Source organism: Sorghum bicolor, chromosome 2, assembly GCF_000003195.3.
Source record: "Sorghum bicolor cultivar BTx623 chromosome 2, Sorghum_bicolor_NCBIv3, whole genome shotgun sequence".
NCBI lineage: Eukaryota > Viridiplantae > Streptophyta > Magnoliopsida > Poales > Poaceae > Sorghum > Sorghum bicolor.
In genome coordinates, this window is record NC_012871.2 from 77,068,621 (window position 1) to 77,092,782 (window position 24,162).

The following is a 24,162-nucleotide window of genomic DNA, read 5'->3' on the forward strand; positions in this document are numbered from 1 at the left end:
GCCGCAAACTTAGCAGCTTTTAGGATGCCAATGCAGAGGTCGTCAGTGTAAATGGTACTCACTCGCGATCCTTCTACACCTCCCATCATATCCATTTTGAATTATAATTTTTTTTGTCATTTTTTAAGATATAGAATACATATAGATGTATAACAAAAGTTATGTATTTTAAAAGTAAAAATAACTTTACAATTTGGATGGGAACAGAGGGACCAGTAGTCTTTTTGACATTTTTTATCTAGATACTATAACTTCTATATAACTATATGCATATACGCGCTTATAAAACAATCTTCACTAGTTGATGATCTCCCACTAACTATCCATATTATCTTCCACTAATACATATATGTCATTCTTACTTTTAACATATCAAGATAAGCTATTCATATTATCTTCACTTAATTTTAGTCTAATTTTTTCGCTCACCGCAACAACGTGCGGGAATGACTTATACAATTTAAAACAAAAAGATAAGTACTACTTATACTTAACAAAAGAGCTTTACTATAAACATGCGGCGTGCAGTAACATTCCGTTGGCTGGCTGGACCGGACTCTAGGATTACAACAAAAAGGTTGACGCCGCCGCCGACCGGCCGGCCGGCCGGCAGCTGAGTGGATCACTGCATGCATGCGTAGTATATATCGATTATTGGATTGGAGACGATGATGTATGCATGTATGTATGTCACGCAGGAGACTGGTGAGGACGTCCACCACATAATAAATTAACCAACCATGCAAAACCTCGATCGGCCTAGCTATCCGATCATATATGGCATTGTTTAGTTTCAAAATATTTTGCAAAATCGACACTGTAGCACTTTCGTTTGTATTTGATAAATATTGTCCAATCATGAACTAACTAGGCTCAAAAGATTCGTCTCGTCAATTTCGACCAAACTGTGTAATTAGTTTTTATTTTTATCTATATTTAATACTTTATGCATGTGTCTACAGATTCGATGTCACGTGGAATCTGAAAAATTTTGTAAAATTTTTTGGGAACTAAACAAGGCCTATGCCAGACTGACTGCAGAGGCTGAGAGGCGGCAACAGAGAAATCCATGGCAGGAAAAGGACAGCCACCAGTTGACCTCGCTATCTATTCTAGCAGAAGTTTAGAGCATTTTAGCTTTTGCTTACTTCCATGCATGCCTCTAATAGGCATATGACTCGATATGGATAGCTATAGACGATAGGTCAACAAGGCTATAGTTTGGTAGCTAGGCATCAGTGGCATCGATCGGAGAATTTACAAAGTGGATGGCACTTTCAGAGTGTAGCATTGCTCATCCCATGGTTGGCAGCTTAACTCCTCTCTACACGTTTGAATTCGATCGTAGTATTAGCACGCTGCACAACGCGGGAAGCATCGGGCTTCCCAGAACCGTTTCATACTATAGTGCAATCCGATCCTTTTACATGCATGCATGCATGGGAGGATCCAAATTAAACCATTTCCCCACTGCCAAGACTCTGTAAAATAAATATCCAAAAACCAAGATTTAAAGGCTATCTACAAAAAAATGGCTCTCTAAAAAACTAATGCACCACAACAACATCTCTATATTAATTTAGTCTACGTATTTGAATGGAGCGCGCAGGAAAGAGAAGAGGGGAGCGTGTAAATGGAGGCGGAGCGGTCTTGCATGCCTGCATAGCTGAGCCATGGAACTTGCTTTTTCTTACAAGTGAGAGTCACGGGATGGAGGTTCTGGAAAATTGGATTAACCAATGGAAATGCTGTTGGAGGGGGTTTTCAGACATCAATAGCCAAATCTAAAATCATGAAGAGATTCTAAACATCTCTAGGAGATGCTCTTAGAGAGCAACTTAACAGGGGAACAATATGATTGTAATTTTTTTTTTTGCATTGTAGTATGAAACCTGTCAATCTAAAAGACAAAACAATCAAGAAATGGCATTAACCATAAAAGGATTGCAAGGAAAGTTATTACCAAAAGATTTAGTTGGACCCTTCAATAATCCCTTAACTTGGATTATAGTATAGATACTGAATAGAGAATCTGAATTCTAGATAAAAAAATATGAGTAGTGTTTGGATCTTATTCTTAGGCCTTGTTTAGTTCACCCCAAAAAGCAAAAAGTTTTCAAGATTCCCCGTCACATCGAATCTTGCGGCACATGCATGAATCATTAAATATAGACGAAAGGAAAAACTAATTACACAGTTTAGCTGTAAATCGCGAGACGAATCTTTTGATCCTAGTTAGTCCATAATTAGATAATATTTGATCTGAAATCTTTTCGAAACTAAACAAGGCCTTATAGTGACGATTGTTATCTTTGCATATTTGAAAATGTCCCAAAAAAAAAATTAGCACTCGGGTGGACCGTTAATAGAGCCCAATGACAAGTGTTTGTTTCTCTAGCCCAACGAAGCCCAACACCATATCTGGAAGCTCCTGGACTCGGCGTATGCGTATGGGCGGCCCGCAGCCGCAGGCAGGATACCGCATCGGCCGCGCCGCCACCGGAACTTGAACGTCGTCCTGCTCCTGCCTGCAGGAGAACTTGCCATTGCCAGTCGCGGCGGCGTCTTGCTCGCTCACGCAGCTCGGCACTCGGCACTCGGCACGGCCGCTCTCTCTCCCCTTCCTTCGCACCGGCCGCGCAGCAGTCGTTATTCGGCATCGTCCGCCAGCGCATCTCCCGCCAGTCCAGTCCACCAGAGCAGAGGCAGCACCCCCTCTGGCGCCGTCTGACCCACCTCCGCTCCACCGCACCCATCCCAGCGCCGCCCACATCCTTCCCCGTGGCCGACCGTCGGCTTCCTCCTCCTCCTCCTCCTCCTCTCCCTCCGGGCTCCTGCTCCTGTTCGGTTCAGCAGCCGTCCTCCCTTCCTCTTCCAGTTCGATTCTACTGAGCTCCGTGCTCTGCTGTTGCTTCCCCGTCGCGCGGGGATGAAGCCACTGGAGTTACAATCCGAGGCACGCGAGAAGCTTCTCTCTCAAAAATATTGGGGGTTCAACAGAGTTTCCTATGCCCGGCGCTAAGCCCGCCGGCCAGGTGTTCGACGTAACTCCCCTCCTGAGAGGGATCTGTTATGTTCTTGGCCAAACGACCGCCATGGTCGTCTCAGATTACCAGGTTCTATATCCTTCCCCTCCACGCTGTTTCCTGGATCGTTTGGTGTGCAAGAAGGGTGCACTACAGTGGCGGCGGCGGCGGCGGCGACAGTGCCACTCCAGGGACATCTGGCCGGCTGTCCGAGCTGTTTTGCCCAGCCCGGGTGCAGGTCGCTGGCGTCATTGGGCGAGCACTGGAACAGGGGCGGTCGTCGGATTCGGTGGAGCTGGAGCTGGAGAGGCTCCATGTCGACCTGGACCCCTTTGTTGTCAACCGGGTGCTCCGGAGCGTGTCGGACTCAGAGACGGCAGTGCAGTTCTACTGGTGGGCAGAGTCCAGGCCTGGGTTTGATCACACCCAGTTCGCGATAGCCTACATTGTCAGCCTGCTGTTTATAGACAGCAACTTTTTCCTGCTGTCGGAGTTCCTCGAGAGAGTGAGGAGTCAGGGGGTGACATTGCATCGCTCTCTCTATCGGATCCTCTTGTCGGGCTATGTCAGGGCGGGCAAGTTCGATTCTGTCATCCAGACATTTGATGAGATGGTTACGTCTGGATGCCGTGAGTTTGGTGTGGACTACAACAGGTTCATTGGTGTGCTAGTTAAGAATTGCTGCTTTGATTTGGTTGAGAAGTATTATGGCGTGGCACTTGATAAAGGTTTTTGCTTGACTTCATTCACTTATTCAAGGTGGATATCTGCACTGTGCCAATCAGACAGGATTGAGCTCGTAGAGAGACTCCTGGCTGATATGGATAAGTTTGGGTGTTTTCCAGATATTTGGGCATGTAACATATATGTTGACTATTTATGTAAGCAAAATAGGTTGCATGATGCTTTGATGATGCTTGAGAATATGGAGATGAGAGGAACCGGTCCAGATGTTGTCACTTACACAACAATTGTTGGATGTTTATGTGATAATAAGCAGTTTGCTGAAGCGGTCGAGCTTTGGGAAGAAATGATGAGGAGGGGCGTTAAACCTGATATCATTTCCTGTGGCGTATTGATATTTGGGTTGTGCAAGAGTGATAAGGTTGACGAGGCTTTTGAGCTGGCATTGAGGATGCTGAGTCTTAATTTAGAACTCAATGTCTGTATTTACAATGCCCTGATAAGTGGCTTCATGAGATCAGGAAGCATTAATAAAGCCTTCAAAATCATATCCTTCATGCAGGCAAATGGGTGTGAGCCAGATGTTGTCACATATAATATCCGCTTGAACCATTACTGTGACGCAGGTATGATAAAGGAAGCTGAAATGTTGATAGAAGAGATGGAAATGAGTGGGGTAGTAAATCCTGATCGGTACAGCTATAATCAAATGTTAAAAGGATTGTGCAAAGCTCATCAATTGGACAGGGCATTTGGTTTTGTTTCAGATCATATGGAGGTTGGTGGGTTCTGTGATATTGTATCTTGTAACATACTGATTGACGCATTTTGCAAGGCAAAGAAAGTAACTTCTGCATTGAAGCTGTTCAAAGAAATGGGTTATAAGGGAATACAAGCAGATGCTGTGACATATGGAACTCTAATTAATGGTCTCTACGGTGTAGGATACTGCAACCTGGCTGAAGAAATTTTTGAGCAGATGCTGAAAGCTCAGGTTGTTCCAAATGTTAATCTGTACAATATTATGCTCCATAACCTCTGTAAAGCTGGTCAGTTTGAACAGGCGCAGAAAATTTTCTTGCAGATGATTCAGAAGGAAGTTTCGCCAGATGTTATTACTTTTAACACACTCATATATTGGCTCGGGAAAAGCTCAAGGGCAATTGAAGCTGTTGATCTGTTCAGGGATATGAGGGCTAGAGGGGTAGAACCTGATAGCTTGACATTTAGGTATTTGATCAGTGGCCTCCTAGAGGAAGGGAAAGCTACACTGGCTTATGAGGTATGGGAATATATGATGGAGAATGGCATAATTCTCGACAGAGATGTTTCTGACAGGCTGATAAGTATGCTTAAATCAAAGAACAAGTAACAACTGACTGAGTTTCTTGAGAGTTTCAGCCTCTAGGACATTTTACTCATGTCATTAGAGCTCAAAGGTCTGAGCTTGTTTAGTTGCTTCTAAACTCATTGCTGTGCTGGCATGCGGGACACATCTTTGCTGATTAACTCAATTGGATGGATGCATTATAGCTGGACCTGTACCAGACCCAAAAGCAGACACACCAGAGAAACAGTGGACAAGGTACTTTTCTTTTGACCTTCTTCTGTATCATGCTAGCTTTATCTTATGTAAGCACTAAGCACTACTGCACTAGGTGTTTACTTCTTAAAGCCATGCCACTGTAATTGAGCAAGTTTCTCAAGAAATGTTGATACCAGGGTAGATGATGTATAGCAACTAGACTAAGATAATCATCACTATGGAACATGAGAATTGTGCCTTGTGCTAGCTGAAGGCATGACCTGATGGAATTCAACTGAACAACGTTGCATCCCATGCGGGACCTTTTCTGTTTCGGGGTTACTATTTATATTAGTTGTTTTATGCTTAATTTGAATGTAGTTAAACAACCATGTTCATCCTACATAAATTCTACCAAGTTTGCAGGCATCGTCTTCAGTACTTTGACACCAAAGCATGATTGTGTGGTTAAAGTCTCATCTCCTGTGCAACCGTTTCTGGGGACATCATCCCCCTTGTTGCTGGAAATGAGCATATAAATCGTGAGAGCAAGCAGATCCTGATATCCATGGACTGCAGACGACATTCAATTAACAGGGGAAAGGACATGAAGAGAAAGTGGAGCATGCAGAGTAACATGGATTGAATAATCATGTGACAGGTAGTCCTACCAAACATGCAATGTATAGACATCTACAGAGGAGGAGACATTCAACAGTTTTTCCTTCCCAAAATTTTGTCTCCCCTGCCCTCCTCAACAACTATCTGTCACAATGTCATTATACTTCTCCCGTCTGGTATCGCGAAAACAAGACCACTTTAGTTTAACCAAACAAAATATAGACTTTGAACCAAAACCCAATAAATTAATGAAGGATCATTAAGCATTTACTGTCTAGTTATTAGAAACAAAGGCATTTCGAAACTTTTAATTCACTGAACATGTACAAAGAGTCTTTACATGGGAAATCAGTATGTTAACCATGTCTATGTCCATATTCACTATATACACCTCAGTTGTTGAAGTCTTAAAATAACTATATGCATGATTCATAGTGAATTAGTAATAGCTAAGAACCAGCGAGCAAGAAATGAGCTCAACAGATTTACATAAGCATATATGAATGCATATCAGCCTCTGTATTTCCTACCTATCTCACTCGGTTTTTATCCATTTTGGCTGTACAGGTGCTCTTCCTATCCATGTAGTGGGTCCTTGGCTTCTATACTTGCACATTTCAGTTTCTATTCATTCTTCAAGTTTGTTGGCTATGTACCATTGATTCTGTTGTTTGAAATATCCAAATCCTTAGCATTCAAAAATCTAGGAGGAAACCAATGGGGATTCAGATCAGATATAGATGTGCTTGATATAATATATACTGTATATAGCACTTGGATGTCAGTATGTGACTGAAGACAGGAGGGAAACAGAGGATCCATGTGGCAGGATTTAAAACATCTGTGATCAAGTCTTAAGGAATTTCTTGAAGGTTTTTCTGACGCTGTAGCTAAATGCTATCAGAAATTGACATTATTCAATTTTTCTGACCTGTAAGCATGGCTGGGTCGTGAGATGGATTGGTTTCTGACATGTATTCAGGCTCTGGGATGTACCTGACAGCTTTGGTGACTGCTCAGGCTAAAACAGGTGTTGCAGGCTTCCGTCCAGCAAAACCTGCTAGGGCGGGGGTGGGTTTGCCTATTAGTTGTTTGCCAGCCAGAATTCTAACAATATTTTTTTCTCACAACAAATCAGCGTCAGCATCAGCCATTTTTATGGCCCAGCCATTTTTATGGCCAATCGAGCTTTGATAATACGATGAGTTTGTAGCTGACCGCTCGCTGGTAACTTGTTTGGATTTGGTTGTTAGATTTTGGTCCTTTACAACCTCTGGAATCCGATAATCTGATGACCAGTTTTGATAGTACGATGAATGTAGTGGGTAACTGGCAAGGGGAATTTTGTGCAAGTCTGTAAGCCTATCCATGTTGTATCTGTTGTACAGTATCTTATAATCATTAACACATCGCCAGGTGACTGGATTAAACAGTTTTGCAGGGTTTTCCTTCCATTTTAGTATGTTCTTCTGCGATGTCTGATGCTTGAATTGGAGTTATCTTGCTTATAAAACTCCGTTCGTGTGTGGCTAATTCCCCACTTTAAACATTTTTTTTTATATTTAATAATAATAAAGCAAGAAAATATGATGCTTAATTTTCAAATACCATCACACGTACAGTTTTTTTTCACACATCTCAGCTGCACCCAGGTGAGAAAAGACGGTCCAGTAATGAGAAAACTGCGACTTCTAATCTCAACCGTTCATTGGCAATTACATTTCGTAGTATGGTCAGAGTACCAAGATAAGACTGATAGCAATCAAAGTAATAACTACAAATCACACAAAATGACAAAACTGTAGAGGTTAATCAAAAGCCATACAATTATTATCTCTTATACTCTTCGAAACATAAATGACCAAATGTGTTATACACCCTTTTATTGCCGATTGTTTATATTGTGAGGAATGAGCATTGTTTATATTGAGAGGAAACCACATCTGAGCTTCAGTCGATTTGGTCGTTGCAAAAACAAAGATGATAGGAATTCAAGAAATGGGCTAATAGCCAGGGGCGGATCTGCGGCCCAGGCCTCTAGGGCCCAGGCCCTAGTCGTTGGGCCACTAGCACTCTATAGCCCATATAGATTTTAGGCTAATAAAGCCACAAATGAATCCCATTACGAAGACTAGTAGTCTCATTCATGACTCATGAGCCACCACGACCGTGACTTCATCAGCGAGACCGTCAGCGCCGCCGCCCGCCAGCCCTCCACCTTGCCACCCCACGTGGCTCGCTAACCCTCCACCGTGCCGCCGCTCGCCACCATGCTGGTCAACACCCGACCTGCGACTATCCTTCTCCTGCAGCCCCTACCAACCGCCTAGGCTCGGGGTGCGCAAGAACCCATGGCCGGACGGCCCACCAGGCCATCACCGGGCGCTGGCTGGCGGCTGCGGACGCTAGACGGCCAGGTCCTAGGGCGTAGCCCCGTCCTCCATTCTTCCCTCCTTGGCTCCTCCGCTAATAGCCTCTAGCCTAGTACTGCTCCCTTCCCCAGAATCAATTACTACTTAATTAGATTGAAAACTGAAATTAGAAACAACAAAACATCAGATCAATGAGATATTAGGTTATTGGTTTTCATCTCATCAGGTGTACCGTGAAATGTTGTTAGCAATTTTAGTTCAATCACCAGATCAATTAGAAATTTTATCTTTGTCTTAGTTATTTATGTTTGTGGCTCAATGACTGTGATATTAATAGGCTTATAGGCTCCTACCGAGTACGATAGATGTAGGATAATTTTTTTCACCTCTAGATAGAGGCCCTAGTCGTCAGTAAATTCTAGATCCGCCACTGTAATAGCTATAAACTAAAGTCATGTCAATGCTAGAATGGGATAGATCAAAACCTTGAAATATTTACCATCATGCAAAGTAAACAGATAAGCATGACCCATAACCCGGTGATGACATTCACATTTGATTTAGGAGCATGAAATCTTTGGCACACAATACTCTTGATAAGAGTGAACATATCCCCCTTCAATATTTCACTTAAATAGCTATTCAAAAATATCACTTTATTACATCTTGAGGTAATTTTCCCAAAGCGGAATGAAAAATTACACACATGAAATAAAATACTAAAAAAGGGGAATTCTGGCAGACTCTAAAACTCTGCACATATATACAGTAGGCAGGTGGGGAGCACCAGCTGTGGAAAAAAAATATATTTGTCAAAAATAGCAACAATAGTGCTGGGCCTTGGCCTTTCATGGGCCCATTCTGCCATTACTGGATTAGCCGTGCTCACTGTGCTCCGACTGCCAAGACAAGCAATGTTGTCAGTCCACTACTAAGGTCAGGCCGAGGCCGAGGCCCACTTGTTGGTGCAAGCGCAGCCTTGGGCCCAACAGATCACGGCCCAACCCTGCCCACCAACAAGCGCCGTCTCGACATCTCCAGCTAGAAGACTAGAAGAGCTCCTCCTGATCCCAACCCGCACTCGCCCAAAACCCTACTGCTCCCGCTCCGCTCCGCCCCGCCCCGCCCCGCCCCGCCCCTGCTTGGCCTGGCCCTGTGGTTCCTAACACTAACACCAACTCGCCGCCGCCGCCGCCGCCGGCGAGATCTCCGGGTGGAGCAAACGAGGCAAGGCAGCAGCCATGTCGCTCCGTGTGCTGAACCCTAACGCCCAGGTGCTCAACAAGTCGGAGGCGCTGCACATGACCATCAACGCCGCCAAGGGCCTCCAGGACGTGCTCAAGACCAACCTCGGCCCCAAGGGCACCATCAAGATGTAACCTTCCGGTCCTTCCTCTTCCCTCTCCTCCCGCCGCCGCCAGCTCGCACAGCCCTTTAATTTGGGCGTGATCGCTAGATCACCCTCTGGTAGATTCGCTGGGCCGTAGGGTTTGATCCTATGTTTTTCGTGCGGGCGGTAATGGCCTAATGGGTCTTGGTTTCGTGGTGTAGCTGTTCACTTGTAGATTTGAGATGCAAAGTCTCCCCGTTGTTTTGTGCTTCTCGTTTGGTTGGCTCCGCCTGATCTATATTGCGCGTGGCGATCTCTGATTGGATCTCCATTTGGCAGTGCATTTGCTTATTTGTAACAAATTGGTCACATGCTGGTTTTAGCTGTTCAGATTTAGTAGCGGAAAGATAATCTGATTTTGGCAAAGGTTGCTTACAATTTGTTGCCGTTTGGTTTGTGCTTCTCAGGCTTGTGGGTGGAGCTGGTGACCTGAAGCTGACTAAGGATGGGAACACCCTCTTGAAGGAAATGGTATGACACCACCTTTCACAGAAACATTCTATTGACATCCTGATGATATTTTACTTGGTGGTGTTTTTCTTTTCTTTGATGTCTTGTGTAATTTATTGCAGCAAATTCAGAACCCAACTGCAATCATGATTGCAAGGACGGCTGTGGCACAGGATGACACAAGTGGTGATGGCACAACCTCCACTGTGCTTTTTATTGGGGAGCTAATGAAGCAGTCTGAGCGGTGCATAGATGAAGGTATTTTGTTAATTTGTTCTAGGAACATGTCTAATCTTCTCTGGGTTTGGTGTATTGATTTAATTTTGTGGTTTCTGAAACTTCTTTTACTATATTTGAGATATTATGTTGGCATTTAGAAAATTAATGTACAACCATATTTATACCTATATATAAGGTGATTTTGTATAGTTACACATCATTTCATTGAATTGAGGCAAAGAATGGGTGTGCAGCGTAAGTTTTTATCTCATCAGACATAAAAGAAATCTTCTTTCCGGGTGAAGCTTTGCTAATGGTTTAGGGATGTCACATGATTCTCGTATTGCATGTGATGATTCATGACACCCCATTAATAATATTTTGATCTTGGCAGTCAGTCTCTATGTTTAAAGGTTGAGAGCAACACAAACTGAACATTCTCTTTTCTTGTAAACCTGAAGGTATGCTGAGATGTTCTTGTGCAGCTCATCTTGTTTAGGGAACATTTGTAATACCAGTTTAACATGGGTTATTACATAAGTTAGCAAAAAAATAATATTCTAGAAAGTCAAGGTTCTACTATCTTGCGGTAGGAGAGCTGTCCTTTTGGATGAAGCCTTTTTTTTTGTAATAATCTAATTTCTATAATTATATTGTAACCAATTATTATTCTTGTAGGTACTCATCCAAGATTCTTGGTCGATGGTTTTGATGTTGCTAAGAGAGCATGTCTTGATTTTCTTGAAAAGTTCAAGACGCCAGTCGTTATTGGTGAAGAACCGGACAGAGACACCTTGAAAATGATAGCAAGAACAACTCTTAGGACGAAGGTATTACAGTCTTTCATCTTCCATGTCAGAAGAAATTTACCTGTTTGCCACTCAAGTTTTACATGGACTTACTATATTGCAGTTGTATGAAGGATTGGCTGATCAGTTGACGGATATTGTTGTGAATGCAGTATGTTTGATGTCTCTTGTAGTTCTTCTGTGAAACGTTTCTATACCTGTCCATTTTGAAGCATATTTGAATTTTCTGTATAAAACTGTTATAGGTTCTGTGCATCAGCAAACCAGATGAACCAATCGATCTTTTTATGGTGGAAATAATGCACATGCGCCACAAATTTGATGTTGACACCCGCCTGGTACATATTCATTTCTTCTCATTCCAATATATGGCATTGTGCTAAATTTCAGTCTCTTCAATAAATGGCTTGGATTAACATAGCAATGTAACTTGATAATGGTATATGTGGAGGGATGTCAAAACTTTACAAATGTGCCATGATATTCTTGTAGGTTGAAGGTCTGGTCCTGGACCACGGTTCTCGTCACCCTGACATGAAGCGCAGGGCAGAGAACTGTTACATCTTGACCTGCAATGTCTCATTAGAATATGAGAAAAGGTGCATACCAGTACAGCAGTGTTATGCTTTTTATGTTTTGGTTTTAGTATTGCTTAATTAATTATTTGATTTTTTGTGCGCTGAATTTGTTTGAAAAGGTATTTGGAGCATTTTTTATGTGATTAATAGAGCTATACATATTAAGTTTCATGATCGCTGCCAGCCATGTTTTTGTTGGATTGGACTGTAGAACTCAAGTGTCCATGCTCCCTTTTATAATTGTTTATGTAAACCTCTATTATTGTACTTCAATTTCAGCTCTTAATTTCGCTTCTGCTGTGAGGCAAAACTGTAATCAGTAAATAGGGTTCAAGATGCTTATAATTATTTTCTGATTTTTCATGTATAGTGGAAGCCAGCTGTCTTACTGACATGTAAACTTTACAGTGAAATCAATGCAGGATTTTTTTACTCAAATGCAGAACAAAGGGAGAAGATGGTTGCTGCAGAGAGACGCCAAGTTGATGAACGTGTCAAACGGATTATTGAGTTGAAAAATAAGGTAATTTGTTTTGTGCTTTGTGCCCAGAGTCTATTTTTGCCATATGCTGCATTATTGTGGGTAAATTGTCCTCATGTTTCCTTGCATGCAGGTTTGTGCTGGAGGTGATAAAAACTTTGTTGTGATAAATCAGAAGGGCATTGACCCTCCATCTCTGGATCTCCTTGCTAGAGCTGGGGTAATTTCTACTCTGACTTCTGCTGGTTCCACGATCAAATTTAATTTGCAACCTTGAATGAATTGAGGTTTTCATTTTAGAACATGGATCTCATGAAGTTAACAGTTGAAATAGGCATTGTCTGATTAAACCATGCCCTGAAACGATCATTTATGGTGAAAAATAAACAAAAAAGTCCATGTATCAATGTGTCTTTAGTGGTCCTTCCTGTAGGAGAACTGCTAAAAGCTGTGCTAACCAAACCAGCTCGGACTTTTATTCCAATCTCTATCTATATATTTTGAGTTATGGCAATATACATGTGTTGACTAGATTCATCTTATCTTATTATAGTTTTTTGTACTTTTTAAATAAATAACAAGATATTAGTGGTCAACATTTTGGTGGCTGGCAATGTCTAAAAAATGTATTTGCTAGTCGAGAGTAAGCTCTTTGCATGGAAGCTTATTAATAGCATGATCTGTGTTGTCGAATACTTACATCCATTTTCCTATTTGGGGCATGTGAACTGAAATGATTTTACAGATAATTGCTCTCCGAAGAGCAAAGAGGAGAAATATGGAGAGGCTTGTGCTAGCATGCGGTGGTGAAGCTGTCAATTCCGTTGATGACTTGACTGAAGATTGTCTAGGCTGGGCTGGTCTTGTCTATGAGCATGTTCTTGGAGAAGAAAAGTACACTTTTGTGGAGAATGTGAAAAACCCACGCTCTTGTACCATACTGATTAAAGGTTGGTTTATACTTGAGAAACAACATGTCTTTTCTGATACGCTAATTGAGCTGTGAATTGAATATAGTTTGACATATTCAGGACCTAATGACCATACCATCGCACAAATCAAGGATGCTGTCCGTGATGGTCTAAGATCTGTTAAGAACACAATTGAGGATGAAGCAGTTGTGCTGGTATGATTTGTAAATTTGTCTGTTGTGAAAGGTAGCAGGAGTTAGGAAGAAGATTTTGTGGCTTTTGTTTTGTGTTCATCATTGTTGACTCTGACAAAAGTCACTAGTTCTGGCTGGAGTTATTGTGAACTTAGTCAAGTGTGCACAATAAGATTGATTAAACTTGCAACCTGCTTAGTGTCAACTTCATAATATTTCTATTGTACTGACCTTGGTCTGCATCATCCTTTTTACTATCACGTGCGAACTTGCATTTTGCTTGAGGCACGTTATTATTCGGATCAAGGTTTTTAATTTCGTTATCGCAAAAATTTCGGCCACCACCGAAATTACCGAATTTCGCGAAATTCGGCCGAAATTTCGCCGAAATTTTTTTAGAGACTAACACATGAAGTATGCTTTTATTTTTAAAAAAATTAGATCTAAACAAGTATCAATATGATTTATGATTACATTACACATCTATTGAATAGAAGAATATGCACTATAAAGAATAGAAAATATGAGTCTAAAGTTATATAGCACATGTATTAGTTATAATAAAATTTCGGATTTTTCTTTCGGCCACCACCGAAATTACCGAAATTCGCGAAATTTCGGCGAAATTTTGAACCCTGATTCGGATTGGTTTCAGTTGATCAGACAGCCATTGACTTCTGCGAGAAAAATATGTTCATCTTATCATTTCCATCGCACTTGGCAAATGTAGGGTGCTGGTGCTTTTGAGGTTGCGGCAAAGAAGCATCTTATTGACAACGTGAAGAAAACCGTCAAAGGAGTAAGTGCACTAAAACACTGGTAATGCTTTATTACATTTAAAGCTGCAATATCAACATGCTGCTAATACTGTAACCTTGGCAACAGCGAGCACAACTTGGGGTGGAGGCGTTTGCAGAAGCTCTTCTTGTTATACCCAAGACTTTAGCTGAAAACTCTGGTTTAGATACCCAAGATGTGATTGTTTCTCTCCAGGTATGTTAAGATATTCGCCCCTTGTGGATGTTTCACTTTGTTTGAAGTTTAAGTCAGGAAGTTCTTGACTATTTTTCTTTGTTTTCTTAAGAACGAGCATGACCGTGGATTAGTTGTGGGATTGAACCATCACTCTGGGGAACCGATTGATCCCCAGATGGAAGGCATCTTTGATAATTACTCTGTGAAACGCCAGATCATCAACTCTGGGTATGTGATGCAGCTGTCGGCTTTTGTGTTTCTATGTTGTTGTAGCTATGCTTTCTAAAACATCCTTGATGTGCAAACTAACATTTTTTTTTTTGTCTTTGCTGTAGACCCATCATTGCATCTCAATTGCTGCTTGTGGATGAAGTGATCAGAGCAGGCCGCAACATGAGGAAACCGACTTAGATGTTTGTTGGCACCGAGCGTCCGAGCCGATACTAATTTGTTGTACCTTTTGTTTTTGTTTTGTGCTTAGTAGTGATCTGGATGATACATTTATGGCTTCAGTTAGGCCCATTTCACGAAGCAGGTTGCATTCTCTGTCACTTGTGCCCTGAACCGTTGCCTGGAATTTTGGATTGCTGCGTGCTTATATTTCAAGATGAGATTTTAGTTTTATCGATGGTCTGCACTTTTTGCGGCATACATTCTCCTAGGAACTCGGTGTATGTGATAATCTAGGCTATGGCTCCAATTGTGACAATGACAGACCATGTGCATGTAAGCGCGCTACCTATGAAACTGGGTGTAAGCGCGCTAAGATTGCTTTAGCAATTTATTCTTATCTAGCGAAAATTATCTTCAGTCATGGACCTATTGTATGTCTATGCATGTGTATGTACTGCTATAATCATTATCTGCCTACATTTTTCCGTCCAACTGTTAGTCTCCAGCTGTTGCATGTGTACGTTTTAGTCGTGAATGTGAATAATTTTTTGGTTTTCCGTGTGTTGTTTCTCTATTCAGTGTTTCACAAGACAAGACCCAACCATTTAACTCAAACCTGCCAGTTTTTTTTTTGGGTACAATTACACTGTACACGCGCACTTAGTTTCAAATTTGAAAATCAAAGCCACGCTTACAGCCACCATTAATCATACGCATATGACTAAATAAACGATTAAACGTTGAGCGAAGCGTGACGTTTCTGTCCTTGAAAGCTTTAATTTTTAAGATATGTGTCAGTCAATTTTTTTTTAACTTTAATCCACTTTATAAAAAAAATATCAATATCACGTTCAAGAGAGAATTAATTGTAGCTGACTTCAGTTCAGTCTTCATCAGCCCTGAACCATATATATGGGCACAAAAAAAAAAGCATGGTACTCCATCCACTAGTAGTATATGTCATGGTCTTAACTAGTACGTGAGCACCGTCCAAGGGATGTGACTCGAATTTAATTTACTGCTGATTTGCTGAATATATGCTGGTCAGCAGCAGCAGCACGTGCGCCGTGACCGTGTTGTACGTACGTTTGGATATGATGCATGGCTAGCTGAGCTGCACCGGCCAGGCCATCCGGTATACGTACCTAGACAACTGCCGGGGTTGTTCTTGGTCGGTACCAGCAGGTAGCTCACCGTTGTCATTATCGTCCTTCAATTGGTCCACGCACGCAACAACGCCACATATATATATATACATACAAGGAAATAATAATAATAATAATGACATTAATACGTACGTAGTAGTTTCTTTTGACTGACACGCACGCGTCACCAAATCTGCTGATATAAATTGTAATTGAGGTTGTTTAATATATTATATATATACGTATTCATTCTTGACATATCCAGAAGAGGTTTGACTCACGGTCACCGAACCGCCTAACCATTGGGCTGCTAGCGTAATCACCGTAACAGATGTCAGTATGAAAAACTACTATATATTTATATATCCAAGATATCTGCAACGGATAATGGGATTTATATAATGCAATATTTGAACGATACATGTAATTAACGGTTACCATTTTCTGAATTGAAATTCCATATCTATAATAAAAGGAATCCAATCAGTCAAATTAGAAAGAGGCGACAAAAAAATGGAATATGATCGATCAATAAAGTAATGAAAATCCAGTGGAGCATGAATCTAGTATATACTGCATTCTCATTGTATTTAATTTCCAATTATCCATAGAGGATATAATGCTAATATCAGTATCCAGTAGTTTGCCATATTAGTGTAGATGCAGAGATCTTTATTTTCTTTGTGTCGTCACCAACCTGTAAGTTCATTTCTATTTCTATACCTACTACTCTCCCTCCGTCCACGAAAGAATCAATTTCTAGAGTTGTCCTAAGTTAAACTTTTTAAACTTTAACCAAATTTCTAAAAAAAATGCTAGAATTTATAGTATCAAATTAGTATTATTAGATTCATTATAGAATATATTTTCATATAATGTGTATTCTATAAAGTTAGTCAAACTTTAAAAAGTTTGACTGACACGGATCTTAGGAATTGATTCTTTCGGGGACGGAGGGAGTATATATAACCAATCACTGGTCCCCAGTCCCACACAGCAAATACAAGCATTAATAAAAAAAAGTTTAAAAGTAACCCATATAATAACTATAAATTAAATCCCTAAATCAGGGGATAATGGTCGGGGTCGCGGGAGCCGTCGTCCTCTCCGGGACCTTCCCGCGAAATTGCGCTCCCAGACGCCTCCGTCCCTCGCGCTCCAGCCGTTCGATCTCCGCCACTGCCACGCGTCCGTTCGCGATCCCGCGCGCCAAACCGACCCAACGGCCGGAACCGGCGCCGGTGGACACGACGCGACACGGCCAGTCTCCTCGCACGGCCGCCACCACAAGCTGCCTATAAAAAGCACGGCACCCTCGTCGTCATTCTCCATCCATCCATCCATCCATCGAGCACCAACAAGCCACACACACACACACACACACGTACGTACAGAGAGCTAGCTAGCTAGCGCACGAGTCTTCTTCTTCTTCTAGAGATCGACTGATCGACGACGACGACGAACGCAATATAATGGGTCCCAACTCGTCGGCGCTGGGCAAGCAGCAGCAGGCGGCGGCGGCCATGGCGCCGAAGCGGGCGTACGTGACCTTCCTTGCGGGCGACGGCGACTACTGGAAGGGCGTGGTGGGCCTTGCCAAGGGCCTGCGCCGTGTCGGCGCCGCCTACCCGCTGGTGGTTGCCGTGCTCCCCGACGTGCCCGAGGAGCACCGCCGCAAGCTCCGCGACCAGGGCTGCGTCGTCCGCGAGATTGAGCCCGTGTACCCGCCCGACAGCCAGACGCAGTTCGCCATGGCCTACTACGTCATCAACTACTCCAAGCTCCGCATCTGGGAGGTAACCATTTGTATCCTATCTCTGTTCCATGCATCCAATTCAATTCAATTGATGATGATGGAACCAGCAAAGCAATTAATTACTAATTCATATGCATGCCTGCATGCAGTTGGTGGAGTACGAGCGCATGGTGTACCTTGACGCGGACATCCAGGTGTACTCCAACATCGACCACCTGTTCGACCTGGAGAAAGGCAAGTTCCACGCCGTCATGGACTGCTTCTGCGAGAAGACGTGGAGCCACACGCCGCAGTACAAGATCGGCTACTGCCAGCAGTGCCCTGAGCGCGTGGCGTGGCCGGAGCAGGAGCAGGAGCAGGAGCTTGGCCCGCCGCCGCCGCTCTACTTCAACGCCGGCATGTTCGTGCACGAGCCCAGCCTGCGCACCGCGAAAGACCTGCTGGACGCGCTGGTGGTGACGCCGCCGACGCCGTTCGCGGAGCAGGACTTCCTCAACCTCTTCTTCCGCGACGTCTACTCGCCCATCCCGCCGGTGTACAACCTGGTGCTCGCCATGCTGTGGAGGCATCCCGACAAGCTTAAGGTGGTGCGGCTCGACGAGGTCAAGGTGGTGCACTACTGCGCCGCCGGGTCAAAGCCGTGGAGGTACACGGGGAAGGAGCCCAACATGGACCGCGACGACATCAAGGCGCTGGTGGCCAAGTGGTGGCACATCTTCGACGACCAGACCCTCGACTACAACGGCGGCGAGGCGGCGGCGGACCAGGCGAGTCTGCCGCTGCGCCAGGCCCTGGCTCAGGCCGGCGCCGTCAAGTACTTCCCCGCGCCGTCGGCTGCCTAGGCGACGCCGGTTGCATGCAGGCCGGCCGGGACGACGACGTGCCAAGCAGCTGGGCGAATCGGTCGGCCGGCTGGTGGCTCCGGTCCTCTACTACTGGCGCTCAACGAGGCGCTTAATTATTATTATATTAATAATAATATGGATATGTGTGGATTAATTAGCGGTCTACAGGTTTTGGAATTGTAGACATTGGCCAGCAGTACAATCGCTCATATATATGTTTCGTTATTTTAGTTTTGTATGTGGTGAAATGAAAACCAAAGAAGAAGAAAAAGAGTTTTGATTTTTTTTTTTAGCTTGAGTAATTAGGTACGCATGCAGTGTTGGGATCTTCCTGCTATGTACATCTGCAAAGACAAACAAGCTAGCATTTTGAAGCTAATAAATCTTTTAGTTTTGTATAAGCCCCTTGAATGCTGTGTTGGTCCTTTGTGTTGAGCTTATCTGTGGTGGTTTTGTGGTGCATAATCATATCTAACTTTTCCCCTCAAATAAATACTAACTGATCTTTGGAAGCAGCAGCGGCAGCTGAATCATATCTAGCTTTTTCCCTCAAATATTCTTGTTTTATAAGCTTGATCTTATCGTTTAGATTCGCTAACCCTGGCGCACGCCGTCCCCTGCTGAATAGCCAATGTTCACATGCATGTCCCGGGAATGCCGGAAATGGAACGGTAGAGCAGCCGGCCGGTGACGTCCAAACTAGCTCCAGTCCGTGGCTTCTCTAATAATTTGTTCTCTGGTTTCTCTTGTTGGAAAATATTGCTTCGCATTGTTGATGACAAGGATGAAATCTACTTTTTTGTTCTTTCTTTATTTTTCTTCCACTATTTCTCTTTTCTCCCTCTTCTCTCTTTAATTACCTTATCGTCTCACACCTCCACCGCACCATGTGCTCACCACCATTGTCGCCTCGCCTCCATGCCACTGTCGGCTAGCCCCTCCTCAAGCCACGCCGTTGTTGTGCCGCCTCGATGCTGCTAGCGTTCGGTATGCTTCGCCTGATCTAATGACGATGGAGCGGCGAGAAGCTGTATTTTTTTTACTTTATCTTGCATCTATGTCTTTTTTCAGCTTTATCTTGACATATTCACTTGTCTAAAAAGTTAAAATTAAAAATACTACTGAATGACTGACAAATTCAGCAGATAAGCTCAAGCCGATACATTTGACGAGGTGATGAAATCGTTGATGAAGTAGTCGTTGGAGCGATAACACAAAGAAAGAAAGAAAGAAAACGGTGTCCGGGTTGTTGTCGAAGATATTTCCTCCTCGCTATTACTACCGGATTTTGGACGGCTTAGCGACCCGGTGTCGACGATCCGGCTGACGGTGGCAGGTGTCAAATCAGGCTTGGTCGGTAACGGTGACACGGTGCGCCGCCCACGTCCGGCCGACGTACGGACGACCGGACCAATCGATCGATCAACGTCCCTGGTCGATCGTGGTCGATGCACAAATTAAGCTATGCATGCATATATTGCGATAACGCATGCCATGGAGTATTTATTTATTTGTTGAGGTAGATAGATAGAACGATCACCGTCAGTCAAAACGAGGACGGCTGTTGTTACTTGTTGATCAGTCGTCGCGCGTCTGTCTCTGTCTTAATTAGGTGTTACTCACTTGTTTTATTTTGTTTGTTACTCCTACAAATGGATTGCATACGCCAAGCACAGGTAGCAAGCAGTTGCATGTCGTGCACAGCAGGGCTGCGATTGCAGAGCTAGAGATGCCCAGATCGAGCCACAGTCAAGATTTGACAACGCCCTGACGTCCTCCGTCCTCCCCTGATCGGATCATTCAGACTTGTGACGCCTGTCCAAAGTCCAAACATAACCTTATTACCTGGGTCTGAAGGCATGCATGCTCATTAATTAATTAGTGCTTAATTAGGCAGCAGACCGAAACACTGTCGTCTGTCCACGACTGAATGAAAACATGCATATGCCATATGCCAATGCAACCCGCCCGGCAGGCAACCATACATGTCGAGAAACGCATCGATTATTAGACAACGTGGCATGCGTGCAGGGAAATTCAAGAAAAGTCAGCTGATGACTCTATTAAACTATAAGGAAAAAAGGATACTCTACCGACAGACGTATGATACTGCTAATCACTGCTCCCTCCCAGAAGTATCGGAGGCTTAAAATTTATCTTAAATTATAAGATATTTTAGATTGCTCAACGTTATCTATATGGGTATCATCTTTAGGACCTTTCCAAATCCTATGTTTTTATTATAAAATTAGATTGATTCTGAAAACTGCTGACGATTCCTATAGAAATTAAATACTGTGTTCTAAATGACTTCTTAAACTCTTCCATACATGAGAACTCTATGTAACCCGGGTGCTGGGAGCCGGTGGCTGGCTTCTTGCCCACTAGCATCAGTCCTAGGCTCGATGCTGATGCCTCACCTAGTTTTTTTTCTCTCTATTTAATCTTTTGATATCCTCAATTTTACTGTTTCATATAGTGTACACCATAGTGGTTGCACGTTGATGTGAGTGGCGTGTGCGTGGGGCTGCGTGGTTGGTTATACGCTCAGTACTAGTCCTCAAGGTTTATATATATGGCCACATCTCCATCGATCAACCAGCCAACCAGGTATAGGTACAGTTACACATCATGGGTGACTGGACTTTAATTTGGCTTCTACAAGTTTATTCATTTCTAGAACATTGACTGACGTGTTCAAGAGGAATACTAATTGACTTCTAAGCGGATGTTATTTATTAGTACAAGAATAAGAGCACCTCCAGTGTACCGGTAAAATCGAACCGAGAGAGAAGAAAAGCGAACCATGAACACTGGAGCGTGCGAACGAAAACGAACCATACAGAGGAGTCGAACCGTCCAGCATAAAATAAGCAATGTTGCATACGTATAGAAAAAGAGAGACCAAACGAGAGTTGCAGAATCTTCTGCGTGGCACTGGCACCCGCCAATAGTCGATGCTCACACTGCACATATCGAACCGTCCAACACTTGCATGCTCGGTTCGCTCTACACACTGGAGCTGCCCTAATGGGCCTTGACTACCAATAGTACAAGTCTAGTAGATACTAGCAGGTATCCCCGTGCTTTGCACGGGGCAGAAGGGCAGAATTGTAGCACATTATATGATCATACAACAAAAAGATTAGTAGAATTAGTTAGAGTTGGGTTATGATTTGAGCACTTTGTAGGATAATGTTATCATAGTATAGGGATTGCAAGATATCAGATGATTCATTCTCCAAAAGGTAAAAAAAAGCAACCATTTAGTGTTGTTTGTTATTGTACATAGGGGAACAAAAGTCCAGTACATAGCGTTGATCTTTGCACGAAAAACATATTTGCATCAAATGCTTTAGTGATTTTAAATTGTACATTAAGGCATGCAATGAACTATATTTACTACGATGGGTCAATAGTGCAATGAAATATGTTGCATTGTTTAGTTCCATAATAATAGGATGATTTAATAATTGTTTTGTCTAAACATAGAATCCCTGGCTTTGTTCTTGTACTGCATAGATGATATAGGCAGGTAGAAGATCATACGTGCGCAGGGCAAAAAGTGCTGGAGACCGTCTGTGAAATTTGTAGGTTAGTAAGGCACCTGGGCACCAACAGATCAATTGAAATGGAATACTCAATTGTGTGGGACAACACTGAAGAAAGGAACAACAACTGTTATGAGCATACAGGTTACAGGTGTAGACACCAAAGCAAGAGAGTAGCAGTTAATGTTTGGTACAGACACAGTATGAGAAACATTTAGATTGCTTCCTGAACACCCTGTACTATGGCCACATGCATTTTTGAAGCCGCTAGCTAGATACATATACACATATATGGTTGTGAGGTGAAGGGTTGAGGCTGACATAGTAGAACAAAGATCATGTATGAACGAAACATCGTAGTCGATTCATGTATATACATTCTCAAAAAAAAAATAGGAGATGGAATCCACAAATTTTGACTGAATCTCAAATGACGAAATCCATAAAAGTTCAGTTGACAAAAACACACTTTGATCTCGCAAAGGCACTTGAACATTTTGCAGTCATTCATCCTGCATTGTATGTTAAAGAATGTGGTTATGGTATGCAAAATATGTGTGCAACTGAATAGGACACACAGGAACATTTGGAAATGGCAAGATGAAAATAGTGTAGTTGAGATCATATGATGGGTAGTCTCATTTAAACGTCCTAATTTCAACCTGTGAGGTAAGCCAATTCATGCAGTGAATATGATAATCACTGCATAAAGACTAACATGAAGGGCTTACTGTCCCATATAGCTAGTCGGATTCAGTTAGCCATTTTTATATTTAACAAAAAAAATATTGGTTAGAAAATTGAGTTAGCTTTTGAACAATGGTACCTTGTGTGCTTCTTTTTTGCTGCTTTGAACATATCGGACTCCTTGTCAGGTGTATATATGTGTGTATCTGCATCTTTGTTCCTGCGAGAAGTTGAGCATGGTTATTTGGTTAGTAACAAAAATTGCTGTAGAGGCAATTCGTCGACCATGTGGTCTGCCCCATCCATGACCGAGGCATTCGTTAATAGAAGATGGGATATGAGAGAGAGAGAGAGATAAGCACCATGGTGTTCACTGTTGGTGAGCGACGTCGCAGTGGCGGAGGGTGCTGGCGGGCTGGAGGCGCAACTGGGTCGGCGTTTCGGCGTGGGCCGCGGGTGGACTGAAGGCGCAGCCAGGTTGGTGCTCCGGTGCGGTGCTGCGGCGGCACACCGCGCGCCCCTCGGAGGACGCAGGTGGCTCGGCGCTCCGACGGGGTGGCGACCGGTGGCGGTGCTGCGTTGCCGTGCCGTGTGGAGGGTGCAAGTGACTCGTCTTGCCGCATCGTGCGGTGCAGGGAGGCGTCGCAGCCGGGGTCTGGGCCGTGGCCGCTGCGGCAGCCCTCGGCGGCTTGGTCGTGAGCATGGCATCGCTGGAGGCGGGTTGCAGGGCACGGCGCAGTGTGGTGGTGGCAACGGGGCCAATGGCGATGTGGGTGGGGAAGGGGAGCCCACGAGGAGACACATCGCAGCAGACGGTGAAGCCGGGGCCAGGGCTGGTGCGGCGTCTAGCGCTGCGTCATAGGAGGCGGGGTGTGCGGTGGTGGCGACGGGGGTCGTCGGGAGCTGAAAGGGCTTTAACCGGGAGGCAGGAGGATAGGCTTTCACGCGGCGTTCCATGCGTTCCAGAAGGGGCGGGTACGTGGACGGCATCTGAAGAAAATTGGACAGCGCATGCGTACTACTGTTGTGGGAACAGGGATATGAGTCTGGGTGCTGTTGATCTACAGTAATATGTGAGAGGAGGAGCGATCTCCAACTTTAGGAGTATAGGATAGATCACTCTACGGCAACGATCAGTTATACTCCTATATTACTCTTAGGTCAGACGTCTCCAATAATATAAACTAGTATTAAACTCTAAACTGATGAATATTAGAAGATAGAGAGAGATTATGCTAAGAGTAGCTTTAATTGTAACTTATAAGCTAGCTCTAAGCATATTGTTTTATATTTTTAATAAAAGTTAAAGACGAGAAAACTATCTCTTGATCAAGAACTAGACATATGCACATATTTTAAGATTACGTGAGATCAGTGTCATGTGAAGCTATAATTATGAGCTACGGGATGCGCTGTGGATGAATTTGACTGATCTACTAAAAAATAATGGCTTCACCAACATAGACTACTATAGGTAGTGGTTTCAGCAAAAAGATTCCTTCCACCTAGATAGGAATATATTGACACCACTACTGTCACAACGTTGTAAT

General features: G+C 43.4%; 4 protein-coding genes across 6 annotated transcripts; 3 read left to right on the forward strand and 1 right to left on the reverse strand.

The window, feature by feature from the left end:
- On the forward strand, positions 2,458-7,310 carry LOC8074474 (pentatricopeptide repeat-containing protein At1g13040, mitochondrial). 3 transcript variants are annotated; one of them, XM_021452216.1, is made up of 3 exons: positions 2,458-5,295; positions 5,655-5,896; positions 6,424-7,310. In XM_021452216.1, the coding sequence occupies exon 1, from the start codon at positions 3,073-3,075 to the stop codon at positions 5,080-5,082; it is 2,010 nt and encodes a 669-aa protein (XP_021307891.1). In that variant the 5' UTR covers positions 2,458-3,072; the 3' UTR covers positions 5,083-5,295; positions 5,655-5,896; positions 6,424-7,310. The 3 variants fall into 3 exon arrangements, with proteins under 3 accessions (XP_021307891.1, XP_021307892.1, XP_021307893.1); XM_021452217.1 differs by having other exon boundaries at positions 5,662-5,896; XM_021452218.1 differs by lacking the exon at positions 5,655-5,896.
- On the forward strand, positions 9,301-15,049 carry LOC8084955 (T-complex protein 1 subunit zeta 1). The gene is made up of 15 exons (XM_002461196.2): positions 9,301-9,603; positions 10,026-10,089; positions 10,191-10,326; positions 10,966-11,117; positions 11,200-11,247; positions 11,342-11,434; positions 11,589-11,695; positions 12,083-12,197; positions 12,289-12,375; positions 12,901-13,105; positions 13,187-13,281; positions 13,991-14,059; positions 14,146-14,253; positions 14,345-14,463; positions 14,571-15,049. Exons 1-15 carry the CDS (start codon positions 9,470-9,472, stop codon positions 14,644-14,646), a joined length of 1,608 nt encoding a protein of 535 aa, XP_002461241.1. The 5' UTR covers positions 9,301-9,469; the 3' UTR covers positions 14,647-15,049.
- LOC8084956 (galactinol synthase 2) lies at positions 17,109-18,775 on the forward strand. Its single transcript, XM_002461197.2, has 2 exons — positions 17,109-17,569; positions 17,679-18,775. Exons 1-2 carry the CDS (start codon positions 17,246-17,248, stop codon positions 18,369-18,371), a joined length of 1,017 nt encoding a protein of 338 aa, XP_002461242.1. The 5' UTR covers positions 17,109-17,245; the 3' UTR covers positions 18,372-18,775.
- On the reverse strand, positions 22,130-23,467 carry LOC110433167 (formin-like protein 5). The gene is made up of 3 exons (XM_021454907.1): positions 22,975-23,467; positions 22,752-22,832; positions 22,130-22,437 (listed from the first exon to the last, which is right to left on the reverse strand). The coding sequence occupies exons 1-3, from the start codon at positions 23,414-23,416 to the stop codon at positions 22,433-22,435; spliced, it is 528 nt and encodes a 175-aa protein (XP_021310582.1). The 5' UTR covers positions 23,417-23,467; the 3' UTR covers positions 22,130-22,432.

Coding starts and splice junctions, on each gene's coding strand:
- LOC110433167 (XM_021454907.1), bottom strand. CDS start 23,416: ATGTGTCTCCTCGTGGGCTCCCCTTCCCCACCCACATCGCCATTGGCC. Junction 22,833..22,974: donor CACCAACAGTGAACACCATG/GTGCTTATCTCT, acceptor AACTTCTCGCAG/GAACAAAGATGCAGATACAC.
- LOC8084956 (XM_002461197.2), top strand. CDS start 17,246: ATGGGTCCCAACTCGTCGGCGCTGGGCAAGCAGCAGCAGGCGGCGGCG. Junction 17,570..17,678: donor CCAAGCTCCGCATCTGGGAG/GTAACCATTTGT, acceptor GCCTGCATGCAG/TTGGTGGAGTACGAGCGCAT.
- LOC8074474 (XM_021452216.1), top strand. CDS start 3,073: ATGTTCTTGGCCAAACGACCGCCATGGTCGTCTCAGATTACCAGGTTC.
- LOC8084955 (XM_002461196.2), top strand. CDS start 9,470: ATGTCGCTCCGTGTGCTGAACCCTAACGCCCAGGTGCTCAACAAGTCG. Junction 9,604..10,025: donor CCCAAGGGCACCATCAAGAT/GTAACCTTCCGG, acceptor TGTGCTTCTCAG/GCTTGTGGGTGGAGCTGGTG. Junction 10,327..10,965: donor TGAGCGGTGCATAGATGAAG/GTATTTTGTTAA, acceptor TTATTCTTGTAG/GTACTCATCCAAGATTCTTG.